This window comes from Chelmon rostratus, chromosome 10 (genome assembly GCF_017976325.1).
Source record: "Chelmon rostratus isolate fCheRos1 chromosome 10, fCheRos1.pri, whole genome shotgun sequence".
NCBI classification, from domain to species: Eukaryota; Metazoa; Chordata; class Actinopteri; order Chaetodontiformes; family Chaetodontidae; genus Chelmon; species Chelmon rostratus.
The window spans coordinates 23,590,037-23,605,683 of NC_055667.1; the positions used below are offsets into that span (position 1 = coordinate 23,590,037).

Sequence of the window (15,647 nt, forward strand, 5' to 3'; positions counted from 1 at the left end):
ACAACTGGTCATGAATACACAGCGTAGTAAATGCCATCACAATCAATTAAAAGTGTAGGTTGTCTTTGCTGCGGTAACATGTGGAGAGTGTCATGCCTTGTAGCCTCAGGCTGCACTTCTTCCTGTTTTCTTGTCCGTCCTCGCACTGGCTCATCTCTCCATTCATTCATCCATGTGACTAGTACACAGTGTTGGAAAGTACATTTACTCAAGTCCTGTACTGCAGTAGAACTAGTAATAATTAAGTCCCCAAGTATTAAAACAGTATTTTTACTTTTATTTTTGCAGTATAGTATTTATACTTTTGCTTTAGTAAAGGATCAGATTGTAACTGGAAGTGCAGTATGTACCTTTTAACAGTGGGGATGACCCTGACCCTACCCCTAAAACCAGAGAAAAACTATATCTCCAAAAACACTTTGGTCTGGAGTTGTATTTTCAGCAGCACACACGCTACTGAATGATCATTCAAACATTATAGGAATACTACAGCAGCATTGTGTCTCTATGATCCTCTCGCTCGTCTGCAGCTACACGTTGCTACATGTCAACTTGATCATCAAGGTGTACTATTCTATATAATATATAGGCTACAATATAGCATGGAATTGTTAGTATTTTTTAGCGTATAGTCTAGAGAATATTATACCATGGACAGCACCATGGATTTATCAATACACAGCACAGTCAGGCTACTGATTTTTCAGAACCGCGGTTGGGGTCGCCATAGATTCCAACTTGCACAAACCTCAGTCAGATAAAGGATCAATGAATCAGGCAGACGAGACTTTCAGCTGCCCCTGCACTCTGCCTGCTACTACGGGATGTAGAGGGGGGGTGGCGGGTTAACAGAGGGGGATGCATTTTGGTCATATCGCTAACAAGAGGGACGGCATGCCCCCTCAAACCGCCTACTGCATATAGTGACACACGTATGATCATCACACTTGCATATTGTGCACGCAAAAATGCTCACGCACCAACACACACCTAACAGCTGGTAATTACAGCGACACTCCAACAATGGAGGGCTAATGGTAATTGCAGGATCAAGCTGCGCCAATGTCTTATTTGTCCTCATTACTCAACGTTCCTCCACTCTCTCGCTCTCCGTCTCTCTTTTTCCATCTGATTCTGGTTAGGGGGGCTAATATGCAGCCTAGCGTTCACACATGACACGCAGTATTAATATATGGCCGTGGAAAATATATGCAGGGGGAACTTGGCCCGGCAGCTACTGGGTACTGTGCCAACCGCAAGGGCACAACAACAGCAGGTGTCCACTTGGGATCTGAACTCATTTCCTCTGTGGCACTTTCCCCACTTTGGCAAACTCGCTGCCTCTCCTTGACTGTGCTGCTTTTTCCTGACTGTGTGTGTGTGTGTTTGTGTGTGTGTCTTCTGTGTGTGTGTGTGTGTGTGTGTGTGTCTATGCAGGTGTCTATCATGTGTGAACAGTGCCTTCCGCTGCCACTGGTGCAAGTACCGCAACTTGTGTACCCACGACCCCTCCAGCTGTTCCTTCCAGGAGGGACGAGTCAACGCCTCTGAGGTTGGTGGAATACACACACACACACACGCACAGACACACACGCTCCTATATAAGCAAGCTTGCTCACGCTCACTTTCTCTTTCTTTCCTATCTTTTTCCTCTTCCTCCCTCTCTCTCTCTCTCTTCCTCTCTCCTGCACATTCCCCCTCTCTGTTTCCTCCTGCCTGCATCCTGCTCTGTGTTCCAGCTCTGTGTCAGCCCCGGGGCATGTCTTCAGAAAGACAGCCATCTAAGCTCTTCTATTTCCGAATTGGCGTTTCTCACTCAGAGCTCTTGTTCTCCGCAGTAGCAATTAACACTCTATTATCTCTGCAGTTATTGAGCTCAGTGTGTCTTAACAATGACACAGGATCACTCTGACCCAGTCAATCATGTGCAGTAGATGCAGGCTGCTTGAAATATGCCTGCATTCGTGTTGTTTTCCACGTCTCTCTGGCTCTGCACACAGGCAGCATTTGGGTACATTTTTTACTTCTTTAACACATTTGTATGTTCGGTTCGAGTACATGTTGATCTACTTGCAACACCACAATGGGCATCTCTCCTGCCCTGATGAATATAGAGCAGCATCTCTCCGTCTGCAAGCACAGATTTATGGATATGGAAGCTTTAAGGTCACCAAGACCGAAGCTTCTGTGTGTTGCTGTGTAGCTTTCTTGGTGCAAATGGTGCTTTCACATTATGTTGCTATCAGAATTGACCTCAAAATTGCTGCCTTGTACACACACAGAGCTCTTATTTAATCATTCTCTTCGCCTGTTGAGCGGTTTCACTATTCCGCTCTTGATAATGAGTTGTTCAGCGCTCAGGCATCGGCTCAAAGCTTTCCAAGGTCGTAGGAGTCACTTTCAAATTCTAACTTAAGATGAATATCCATGTCAGCTGCTCTCAGCGTGCCTCATGCCTCTCATACGCGGCTGTGGTTTTGCTGGCACTGATTGGTGCTCCCTGCCCTCTGCTTGTTTTCTCCAGGACTGTCCCCAGCTGGTGCGCTCCGAGGAGATCCTGATCCCAGCAGGGGAGGTGAAGCCCATCACCCTGAAGGCCAGGAACCTGCCCCAGCCCCAGTCTGGCCAGCGAGGCTACGAGTGCGTCCTCCACATCCAGGGGGTCAGCCACCGAGTGACGGCCCTCCGCTTCAACAGCTCCAGCGTGCAGTGCCAGAACAGCTCGGTGGGTTGGGTGACGCTTGCCCAGATTGTGCCAGACTACATGTAATTGGTGATGCATGCAGAAAAATTATACTGTAATATGGTAGTATATACAGTAGGTTATATTACTGTCTGTATGCCTGGCCACGTTGCCACAGCATGTGTGTGTCTGTGTGTTTGTGCACATATGTGTGTCATTTAGTCAGTGGAGACACAGTAGATGCAGCCGAGGTAATTACACTGGAGAAACTGCAGCATGGTTCTGCCCTCCAGTCAAGCACGCACTGACTTCTGCAGTATATTCCCAGAGGAACCACAGACATACACATTTTACTCTCCTCTCTTTTCTCTCTCTTTTACACACACACACACATACATACACACAAATGCACACACTTGCACAGTGAAAGTCAGGCTGGAATAAGGGCATAGGAGGCAGTTAAGGACAGCGTCTCTAAAGGCCAAAGAAGGGAAGTTCAAGCCTTGTGGCCTCTCACTTTGTCAGCTCTCTGATGATGAGATGGTGTAACTTTGGGGCAACCTTGGAAAGACGTAGCGCTGTATCTACAAGGAATCATGGGAATTCAAATTCCCAAACCTCCCATTGATATCCTCCCCTCTGTTTGTCTCTCCTCCACCTTCACCGCCATCTCTCTATCTCTTCCTCCCTCTTTCTCTCCGTCCTCGGCCTCCAGTACCTGTATGAGGGGATGAAAATCAGTGAGCTGCCTGTGGATTTCTCGGTGGTGTGGAACGGCAACTTCATTATTGATAACCCGGAGAATATCCAAGGTGAGAGATGCTGCTGTCAACATGTGCTGGACGGGCGTATCAAACACTCCATCATTTTCTCTCTCTGTGTTCAGATATTTTTTATCTAAGCAGATAGCCTCATGATAGCTATAGTGTGTGTATACATGCATGGTAGTAGTCACAATTTTATCTTAATATATGTCTTATTAGCGATTAAAAAAATAGTATTTTGGGATATTTCACTCACGCCAAACCTGCTCTCCAAATGCTTTTGTATGTTCCTCAGTTGTTGTGTATTCACTGCACATCCCCGCTGCTTCCTGTATCCCACAGTGCACCTGTACAAGTGCGCAGCCCAGCGAGACAGCTGCGGCATGTGTCTGAAGGCAGAGAGGAAGTTCCAGTGTGGCTGGTGCAGTGGAGAGGGTAGGTGCACCCTGCGGCACCACTGCCCCCCCATCAACCCTTACACCACCCGCTGGCTGAACCTGTCCAGCAAGAACGTCAAGTGCACCAACCCACGCATCACTGAGGTCAGTACCCATAATCCTCTGCCTGTCCCTCCCGCCTGCCCACACACATCGAGCTCCGATCGATGTGCAATAATCAGCGACCACGTTGCTACATCTCGTCCCAGTTTTTCTTGGAGGATCATGAGGCGCTCAGCTGATACTGGAGGGCTGTACTTAAAATCCAAACCTTCACAGATATTCAGCCTGTGAGGGCCTGATAAGAAGTTGTCACTGGTGACGCTATTAAATCGTTAAAAACTTGCTTTGCATTCTCGAAAGCGCATCGTATCCGCTAAGCGCAGTAAACCGAGGTTACATGGTCCTGCCATGCTCAGTTTTTTCAAGCAGTTTTACAAAAGTTGTAGTGATAACAGCGGAGTTGTTAAGAGACGAGTAAAATGACAATGAAATGGCTTTAAGAGGCATTGCATGAGAAGCAGCAGTGCGACTCTGGACCCAGGAAGAATGAGCCTCAACAAGACTCCCCTGGGTGCTGGTCCCACCCGATGACTGCAGATTTGTAAATGTTCAGTGTCTTCCTGTCCCGCCTTTTTTTTTTTTTTGCATGTCTCTAATTGAGAGAACATTCATTGTTTGTTTTTGCTGAAGGACAGAAACCATGTGCTCTACCGTGTTTCACTGTATGTTTGTGTATGTGTGTGTATGTACTGTAAATGCTGTATGTGTCATGCTCACATGTGCAAATTCATGTGAGGGTTCTTCTCGCCTGCAGGGTTTATCCAAGGCCAAGGGCACACACACACACACACACACACACACACGCACACGCACACACACACACACACACACAGGCCTGTCTCTTTGACATCCACCCTTGTCTTTTGTCTTCTCTCAAGGTTATTTCAGCCCTTTGATAGTAAGTTTGGCACCAGAAAATGTTAGATAAGAGAGCAGCTAGCTAGTAGTTATAGGTCTTTTTGATATTGTGCAATTCATGAAGACAACAAGAGGACCTTCTCAGGAATTGCAAAAACCTTACCCATTGGTCGGATGTTATCGACCTCCACCAACACCAGAGTCATGACCTGGAAGTGCTTATTTGTTTTCCCATAAGTAGGCCTGCGCCTGCTCAGGCCACATTTTCATCCCACCTGGTGGGTTTGCGGTCACAGGGGAGTAAGGCCAGGAGGACGTACTATTTAATTAGGCAGGGTAACGCACCAGTGCATTGTGGTTAACCCACCAGACCCCTCTACCTCCAGATTGATTCATTCGGCTTCTCATTCCTCCACCGCATGCTCACATCTAACTCCATCCAATTAAAAAGTGAAGTTAACGACTTGGTTAATTGATTTGCTATACTGTACGCAGATAAGGCGGAAAAAGAGCGGCAGGATGAGGGAGGCCACCCCTGCTTCTTTTTAATTCTGCCTCTCCATCACTCCCTCTATCTGTTTCTGTCGGCGTCTGTGCATCACTATCTCCGGCTCATCTTGGTCAATTGAATTATGCTCTTGTGTAACTCCATTATGCTTTCAGTTTGTCATTCTATGGCAGATGCTCACTGCGATCCAGTGGGACATACCTCTTCCCCTCTGTGTTTTCATTAGTGTTAAGATCACAGTATGCAAGGCCGACAATTTCCCAGACCCTCATCTGTCAACTCTGCGACTATTCAAAAATTGCCTTAAACTTTAACAGAGTATTATTGGATTTATGTGTTGTCCAATGATGTATTGATCATGACTCCTGGCCTGACAGAAGAGCTACAACAACATTTCAACTTTCTCAAATATCTGCAGGCAGGTTTATGTGTCGGTTTGTCAGAATCATAGTAAGCCCTTCCAGACTTGCCCATGGTCAACAACCAGGCAAAAATCCATTATATGTTGCGCATGGAAGGAAAAGACGCGCCAATTTGTCCACCTACAGCAGCTGCAAGACCTTTGTATTCTGAGCTAGAGATGTCAGCTTCAGCCAAAGCTCTTTCCAACAAAATACAGTGTGTAAGCCAAAGATCAATGCAACAAGTTTTATGTTGCAGGGAAGCTGTCAAAAAAGAAGAGTTATCTGCACACAGTTATTGTAAAATAGTCATCAATACTTCCTGATTGACTCGTGATAGATTACACAGTTGCAGGATGAGTCTAAGTTCGGGGCATGGATGATGCTAAAAGTGTGAATAAGAGCAGGGCGAGTGTGGAGGGTTTGAGCGGGGTGAAGCGAGGCAACAGAGAGAACAAAGGACGGAGCAGGGGAACTGAACCATGAAAAGGTGGGAAGAGCGAAAGGGGGTGGCGGAGGGGAGGGAAATGGAGCCCCTGTGGGTTGTCTGAACTCAGGTCTGTTGACAGCTGTAGGTGGAAAAACCAGCTCTGCTTTAATTTACATGATTCACACGAGCACGTACTTCAGACGCACACAGACACCGGTGTTGCGTTGCCGGCGAAGTCGGCGTTTGTTTGTGCCGCGCCCTACCCCCCTTCGTCTCTCAGTGATTACAGTTTCTTTAAGAAGCAGACGTCCCCCTGGTGGGCTGAATTTATTAATAAATTTGGTTTTGATTGTATGCACCGAAGCCCCCATCATGAGCTGATTTGTATACATACTAGCACATTAGTAGATGTGCCTACCACGAGATAGGCCTTTTGAATAATTAATGTTTCTATTAAGTGCCATGGTGCCTCCCACCATGGGCCATTAATATTGAAGAGATGTAAGCCCCTGCTAACAGCAGAGGGAACGACATCAAATGAAGCTGGGAGTTGGATGGGCATATGAAAGGCATCTTCTCAATAGGCTTTGGCCATGGCCTTTGTATGAGTTTACAGTATAGCACAGAGGCTTCCCTGCCTCCCAGTGACAGTGAATATAAACATCCAGCTGTTGCCTTAGGATAAAAAAAAGTGTAGGATTTGTCTCTTTCTTTCTCGCTCGCACAGTGTCTGCAAGCTTGTTGTTGATATTTTGAACACCGCGGGGATGGCGGGCCTGTCAGTCAGTATCATGGTACAACTGAACTCTCCCCGCTGCTGTAACCCTGAGAGGGTTGCTGTACAGCGTGCGTGTTTCCCTTCATTAAACCAGCCAATCGAAGGAGGAACTGTTGCACAGGAAAGTGGGTCTTTAGCCAGGCGGCATGCAGTATACTCCACACATCTACACCATCCACAAATACGCCCCTTATCCCATCATTTAATCTCCTGTTTTCTCCTCTCAGCACACACAAAAAAAAAACCTTTTCATCACAGCCCGTATCTCTCGGCCGGCTACGAGGCATTTAAGACCCCATAAAGTATTTAGGATGTAGTTTGTTCGAGAACAAGTGATCAGTGGGGTTTTTATCAAGCCCATTAAATGCTACTCACAATTAAATGTGACATGCTCGAATTAGTCTGAGCGGAGTCCAAAGACAAAGAGATTAGCTGCAAGCTCCTAAATTGTATCCAGGGCTATTTAATTTCAAAAGCAAAACATCCATCGCGTTGACTCATTCTCAGAGAATCTCCTCAGCGCTTCAAGAAGATAAAATTATGTTGAAATGTATGTGTATATTAAAGGTTGTTAATAGGGAATGTGCAGTAAAAACGCTGACATTGTATGTTTTTAAGAATAGCCGGGGTGCTTAAGCGTTATAAGCTCTGCATTGTCTTGGAGAATGCCATTCAGCCCTGTCAGCGACTAGTTACAGTGACATGCTAGGCTTGCATAGCCTGAAGGCAGCTGGGATGGTGTATTGCCCTCTGCTCTATGTATTGAGCTTAGCCTTGGCTGCATCAGCACAACTTTCCCAACCATTACTTCAGCTGAATAAGTCAACACGGCACTGACAGACATCCCCAGGCTGTGCACTTTGACAGCCATTCCACTCCGTCTCCGCAGTTTTTCTTTTGCTCAAACGAGCAGATTATCTTCCCAAAAGAGGCCCTTTTCTTTCCCGGAACTTTCTTTCTTGTGGATTAGAATGCCCTTTTTCTCAATTTAGGCCATCTCACCCCTCTTTAGTCCTTCTGTGGCTGTTGCCAAATCCTGCCGAATGTCTAAGGAAATAGCGGTGGTAAGTGGCCAATGCTCTGATCCCCTGAGCTGGAGGAATAGATTACGCTACCGAAAGCACAAGAGCGGGAGCGGGGAGCGCCATGTGCAAGCTGACTGGCTGTTTGTTGGGAATTACCTTCTATTGACAGAGTGACAATGCCAGGCGGGCAGCAGCACTCCTAAAAGGATTACACAGGGAGCGTGGCGTGGCAGCACTGGGCAGGGGGCGGGGGGGAAGTAAGGGCAGCAGGGTGCGCATGCATGCCCGATGAGGTTTCCTCTTCCTCCTTCCTCTGAAAGTCTCTATGTTAAGACAAACAAGGAAGCTGGTGCTTAGAGGAGGAGGAGGATGTGTCACTTAGCCTGAGGGAGATGAGATGATGAAAGACAGAGAGCAAAAGAAAAAAAAGAGACGCAAAGAAGAGGATGTAGCAGTGAAATATGAAGACAAATGCCGTCTCTCTAAAAAGATTATCTGCAGTACATGACTGCATTGGGCTCCCTCTTATCTGCAAAGGTCATTAGGATCTGGTTTATAGGCAATCACACCAGAGTCTCATGTACGAGGAGGGTCCCTCATAGATTTAGCACCTTTGTTTGTGCATGAAATAGAGACGCAGAGACAAAGAGCAGCCCTTCTCTCACGCCTCCCAGCCAGCAGCCATCAGCGGCGTGAGCCTTTGAAGTGGTGGTTTTACTTGATCCACTCATGAATCGAGGCTCTATCTGCCAATGGGGAGCTCAGTCAAATGGGTTTCGTGCGTGGATTAGGCTGTCTTCCTGCGCTTGGTCCACTGTGGGAAGGCCTCTTATTTCATCCTCAAGGGTAGAAGGAGGAGGTCTCCCAAGCTTTTAGCATGGCCGTCTGTGGTCCTGTCACCATCCCTGCCTCACCTGTCATCCATCGTGGCTGAAAGGACCGAACAGAGTGGCAGCCGCATTCCCTCCGCTGCTCTTCCCATTTTCTCTGCTCTCTTCTTTCTTTCAGTCCCTCTCTCACTCCTCTGCTCTCTATTTCTTTCACTCTCTCTCTCCTATCGCCTCCCTCTCCTCCTCTCTCTCAGGCCCTTACATTGCTTATGTAACCATCACTAAGTCTACTCGAATAGCTGCTGCCATCGCCTGACATGGATATATTTAGCCATTATGCCCCCCCACCCCCCACCCCCCCCTCCATACCCTGCATGCCCAAGCAGTGCTAAAAGATTCATGTATTCAGACCCCTCAGGCGGTGCAGTGACACACTTACTTTACATCCAGAGCAATTAATGTCCACTGAATCTAGATTACAATGCCGGTGTCCCACAGGGAAGCCGCAATGCCCTGGTGGGTGTCGGGGAGTAGGGAGGGGAGGGTGTGCAGCACCACTCGAAGGGTCGCCGCGTCACGTGGCACTTTGCGGCTCAGTAAGCGGGCACAACTGACTGTTGCTTTTTTCCCCTTCTGCTTGCATGGCCAGTAATAGCATATTGATTGTTTGCATAGCGCTTGCAGCCCCACACAGCAAAGTGGCAGTCATCTCCTCCCCACTGCCCTCCTCTCTCTTAGTCTCCTCCATCTCCTTTCACTTCCCTGCCCACCAAATAGTATTGCCTTCTCTCTTGGTCTTTCTTTATCTCCTTCCTCTGTTTTCCCTCTCCCCTCTGTCGCTCCTTTAATCTCCTCCTCCTCTAAAGGACTGGATGATGGCCAGGTCGGAGCCTCAACAGGGCTCTGCAGCACAGAAGGCAGTGTGCCACCCTGTGCCAAGGTCATGCTGGGCAGCCATATTGTATTTTATGAGTAGGTGGTCTGCACTAAGCATTAATATGGCTCCTTGTTAGATTTATCATCCATGGCAACAGCAGTAGATTCTGAGCAGGCGCCTTTCCAGAATGTTAATAATCCATCCCATTTTTTCTTAATTGTGAAGTCTTTTACTGGATTTATCATCGTGTAGCTTATAGGATGAAAAGTGAGTTTTAAAGTGTGATCCTGTGTGCGATTGTGTGTGTATGGATGCCATATTTAGACAGGAAGAGCTGCAATGACTCATGGCATGTTCTGACATTCTGTGGATGCGGGCGTGGGAGCGCTCTTAATTGCTTTTACAGCCACCTGGGCCGTAAGAGCATATCTACCCTTGAGCACCCGCGGAAACCTGTGTCCATTTATGATTTCAAGACAGTTAGGTCCGTAACTGAGGAGAGGAACATGCTTTAATGTCATTTTTCATTAAAAACATTCAAAAGTTTCTCCCTGGCTTTGGCTTTTTGTGCCCTGTAGGTGACCCCAGTGGCTGGACCCCCGGAGGGAGGCACGCGGGTGACCATCCACGGCACGAACCTCGGCCTGGCCTTCTCGGACATGGTGGGCAATGTGGAGGTGGCAGGCGTGAGGTGTACCCCTGTAGAGGATGGCTACATCATCGCTGAACAGTAAGTCACACACACAGGGCGCACACTGGCGTTATTATTTTAAGGCTATTAGTCAGATTGAAAACAACACAAAATGCGATCAATGCTGATTTTTGAAGACTTCATTCTTTCTTTGAAGCGAGCTGAAAGAAGCTGGGAAAAGGTTCACTATGTATTATTCACTATGCAGCGTGGAAACGTTTTGATTTTTATTAATTAGCCCAATTTGTCAACAACACTATTTGCTTGCCAAATGGCCCGATAGGAAACACAATGAAGAGCTGCACAATCATAAACATGCATTAACACTCATAATACTGCGCATTCAGACTGCGAGTTTGATACATTGGCTGTATGTATGGGGTGTAATAGCCAACAAACTCTGATGAATGTATGTGTGTTGTGACAAAAAGCTGCTTTCCCCACCATCTCTGCCTTAATGAAGACTGGAGCAGGTCCAGGCAGTCTGGCCCTGACGTTGCTGTTCTCCCCCCCTGCAGCACACTAGCCCAGTTCCCTCTCTCTGTAGCTCATCTAGTCAGCAACAATCCCATAACAGCTGTGTGTGTTTACTTGTGTTTACCTCCCTAATTGTCCCACGCTGTGCATACATCACGTTAAAGTCTGTCCCGTTCACCCTGAACTAATGAAACGTTGCCCGCGCTTCACAACTTGCCCATCTCCCCCCCGGCTACACATGCAGGCGTGTATAGAGTAAGGAACTCTGCGCCTTATGGATGTTTCACCTCCCCAGGTGATGCAGACCTCGCGAGGGAAAGGCAAGGATGTACACACATACTGCTCAGATGCTTTACCCTGAATATATATGAACATATTTGGATTTGAGTCAGGCTGGGCTGCCTTTAGGTACAGATCTTTGTTATTGAACGAAAACACTCATTATGTTGCTGCTATAGATTAAATGTAACGCCATAGAAAATCAATTCATTATAAGGAAAATATATGCATAAAAATGTATTCCAACATCGCCACTGTACACTCATTACACCAGCATAGGCGTCTCATATTCCTATAGAAATAGCAATATTTGGAGAGTTTGTTATAGATGACGAATGCTCAGCCATAATCGGCCTGTCTTCCTCCTCCAGCCGCTGACATGGAGTCAGGTAGAGATTAGTGCAACGTTTTAAATGTATAGATGTGAACTGAGCTCACACACATACACACACATCCATGCACACTAGCAGGCACACACACACAAAGGCTATCACAGTCATGGACTCTCAGAGGAGCCTTTAACCCTAATTCTTTCCGTGGCCTACTTCTGCCCTCAGAAGGAGAACAGCTCAGCACTGCACCACTGCTGCAACTCACATACTTTAAGTCTTATGGTGCTGTAACAGTGCAGACTGTATGTCACACACACATATACTCACACATGCTACAACAGAATGTGATAACTTGCTAATCCCTTTTGACATAAACTCAATTGAAAACAGCACAACGACAGCATATTTAATGTTTGTCCTCATCAGCTTCATTGGTTTTTGTAAATATCTGCTTATTCTGAATTTGATGCAGCAACACATTTCAAACAAGGAGCAACAAAAGACTGGGAAAGATGTGAAATGCTCCAAAAACACCTGTTTGGATCATTCCACAGGTAAACAGGTTGATTGGTAACAGGTGACATTATCATGATTGGGTATGAAAGGAGCATCCTGGAGATGCTCAGTGGTTCACATGCAAGGATGGAACGAGGTTCACCACTTTGTGAACACATGATTGTATGAAGGAGATTAATCCTGAATCCTGTTTTTATTCGTGTTGCAGCATCCCAACTTTTTTGGAATCGGGGTTGCAGTTTTGATAGTTAAATGAACGCGTTTCTCACTTTTGCTGGTATTTGAAAAATGTAATACACTGTATGTCTGTGGTTCCTAGCTCTTTTAATGGGCAGTTGTAATTAAAATTCACTGTGTGCCACTTGGCTGTAGGGGACAATTTGTCAGCAGTGCACTGATCTGACAGCACTTTAATCCAACTGGGGACAAGCTCGGGAATTCATTTATATGGCATGTAAAAAAAAAATAGACTGAGCGAAATTAAAAAACTAACCTGCGACCCCATTGGTCGATCTTCGAGGGAGCTGGAGTCTTCAAGAGGATGTTCTTAGCTGGACTTTTGTTCAGAGCCTTTTGGGGTCATATTGACTCCAGGTTCATTATACGCGTGTCCTTATGTGACAGTTGCCATTTGTTTTGAGTCTTAATTCAGTCGCCAGGAGTCCTATGGCGGACCAGGCTGGATGGGACAAAAAAGAAAAAAAACATACATATTTATGTGTCTTTTATGTTCCTGCTTCAGAGGAGTGTGTGAAAGCCACTCCCGCTTTGAAGACAAAGTCTTAACTTTTGTGTTTTTCAGCAGTCAGAAAGTGCATTTTTCTGAGGCCTGATGCTCTTGTGTAGCATTTTTCTAGTGGCCAAATTGAGTCCTCATTAGCAAGGGTTCAGTTTAAAAGTAGCCCTCGGGTTTTACAGGAAGAGCAGGCCGAGAACAAACAATCGTACGTTCGGTTTCGAAGAGCCAAACCTATTTCCATAAATGCGCCGGTACAGTAGGCGTTCAGGTGGGGCAGCCAGTGAGTCTCAGTTTCTCTGAGGCCTCGTGAGAAGCAAATATGAGTCCTGTCGGTGAGTAAATCCTCCCTCAGCCGCTCTCTTCCACGCAGTTCGTCCGACGAATCACCCGCAGTCATTTGTTGTAATTCAGACGATCAGCGCCGGAGAAATAATACGTCTGCTCCGCTTCATCAGCTCCGCTCCTGCCTGCCCCTGCCATCTGCCTCACCACATATTCAGTCTTTCTTTCCACACTGTGATTGCTTCTTGTACTTTATTACTCCCTGGCACCGCCGGTCAATAGGCGTCCTCGCTTTATTATGTCATTTGATCTAGTCACCTGCGGCGCTGGGTGACACCTGATCACATGGTATGATAAAGCCGCATTGATCCCGCCGCATGATTTACATTAGACGTAGCGCCCTGGCACAGCACCAGCGCTGTCGGGGGCCTGGTTGTTGGTGGGAAATTTACAGCTCTGAGGTTGAGTGTGCTGTAGCGCCAAAGGAGGAGGGAACGAGAAGACTGCCGTCGACGGGGGTCCTTGTCGATGTCTGGATGTGTCCCGTAATGAAATGAGTGAGGCAACAAAAGAAGATTGCATTTAGAGTGGAAGATAAATCGATATCAAGCAGAGAACGTTTTGATTACTTTCTCCCAACTTCGCTCGAGCATTTAAACATACAGACAACTTCTGAGCTCTAAGTTATTTTTAAGATGGATTGAGTTCCCTCCAGTGCAGCTTTTACAAATGACTGTGAGTATTTTCTGCTTTATTTTTTACGTCATTAATGAATCGTTTGTGTTTTCTCCAGGATTGTGTGTGAGATGGATCCAGCTCCTGCTGACAGTAGACCTGGTCCAGTCCAGCTGTGTGTTGGAGAGTGCAGACCAGAACTCAGGGCTCGCTCCTCTCAGCTCTACTCCTTTGTGGTAATGACTGCAGTTACACCACATTGCTTCATATCTTCATGTAATATAATGCACATTAGCGAATAATGCTGCACGAACTGAAGAGCAGCATTAAAGTTATACAAAATATACAGTTAGTTCAACTGAAAGTGATTTGTACTTCTCTTGCAAAGTAATTGTTTATGCACCACAGGCAAATAATGATCTGTGAGTCGCCATGACTACCGATAGTGTAATTAAGCAGCTCTGTGGATGCTTATTTGTTATTTTGCAAATAACATACTTCCATTAACAGCACAAGGGTTTTCAAAGGCTCTTCGTTAATGATCTCTGCAGCTCTGTGCTTGTAAATGCTGTTTGCCTTTATTGAGTCAGGATCATGAAGTTAAATTAATGTAGCCTCATGTTCTGTACAAATCAATGTATTCTTCACAGCTCGCTAGCTGAGCTGCATTCAGTTAAGCATTGCTCAGTGGATGGAAAAAAGAAAATATATATGAGTGTGTTTTTGTGCAATTGAGAGCTCTTGCAGTGTTTTAAGTATGGTTCAAATTCTTGCTGGAAGAAGTATTCATATCCTTTGCTAGCAAAAGTAGTAATACTAGACTGTTAAAAGTAAAGTCCTGCATTAAAAATGTTGCTTCAGTAAAAGTATGTCAGAAAATGTAACTTAAATATTCCAATTACTCAATGCAGAAAATGTCCCTTGACTGTTATACTTCATCATTAGATTATTTTTACTCATGCATTACTGTAAAAGCAGGATTTTATGATTGCTTTAATTCTGGATTAATCTGCTACTGGCTATTTTCTCCATTAATGGATTGTTTGGTTTGTAAAAAATGTGAAAATAATAAGAAATGCCAAGAGAGCCCAAAGTGACTCCTTCGCTTGTTTTGTCCAACCACCCGTCCAAATTTCAGAATTATCACAAATAAATTAAAATCATTGAAATATTTGGAAAGAAAAGCGGCAGAACCTCTCACTGGAGAAGCTGTTTTTGCATGAAAAATAACACAAACTGTTCGCAAAACAGTTGCCAGTTACTTTCCAATCATGTGTCAATTGGCTAATCGATTAATCAACTAATCGGTTCAGCTGCAGTTTTACATTTTCACATGTTTTGTATGCAAAACTCTGATCTGTAAATAACTAAAGCTGTCAGACGACTGCAATGAAGTAAAAAGCACAATACTTCCCTCTGAACTGTAGTGTTGCAGTATGAAGTGGCTTGAAAAGAGAATACTTAATACCTCAAATTTGTACTCTAGCGCTGTACTTGAGTAAATATACTTTATTAAATTCCACCACTCTAAGTATTAGCTCATGAAGTGTCAAATAGAAATGATAGCTCAAATGTGATTGGGCGGTGTCATAAGAGACGAACAGCTTTGAAATGGTGGGCAGGTAAACATGATGACGTGCACTTCTCCCTGTCGCTGTCACTTGCTGCCCTGCCTGCAGCTAACAGATAATCTACTTTTCCATTTGCGCTCTATCACACCTTCACAATTAGCACTCCCTTAACAATTAACAGCAGCAGGTAATTACTACCGTTGTCTTCGGAGTACCTGCTTTAGCCCGCATCCTGAGAGTCACGCTCAGCTGACACTTTCGAGCTCAGTGTGATGCTCCTGGCTGTGTCGTCAGTCCTCAGCTACTTTTTCTCACCGGTGTTGCAGCCACCGCTCTGGGAAGCGGTGGAATTCCTCGAAGAACAGCTCGCCGAGCCTGGAATTGCAGGCCACCTTAAGAAAAATAAGAATGCACATCACAGAAGTGCTCTT

At 45.8% G+C, this 15,647-nt stretch overlaps 1 protein-coding gene across 1 annotated transcript in view; it reads left to right on the forward strand.

The window, feature by feature from the left end:
- The window catches only part of plxna2 (plexin A2), a 137,017-nt gene that overhangs the window by 80,231 nt on the left and 41,139 nt on the right, over positions 1 to 15,647 (forward strand). Inside the window, exons 8-13 of the mRNA XM_041946804.1 lie at positions 1,438 to 1,552; positions 2,525 to 2,725; positions 3,399 to 3,495; positions 3,790 to 3,989; positions 10,233 to 10,384; positions 13,764 to 13,881. Coding sequence (XP_041802738.1) covers positions 1,438 to 1,552; positions 2,525 to 2,725; positions 3,399 to 3,495; positions 3,790 to 3,989; positions 10,233 to 10,384; positions 13,764 to 13,881 — 883 coding nt within the window. The remainder of the gene's footprint in view (positions 1 to 1,437; positions 1,553 to 2,524; positions 2,726 to 3,398; positions 3,496 to 3,789; positions 3,990 to 10,232; positions 10,385 to 13,763; positions 13,882 to 15,647) is intronic.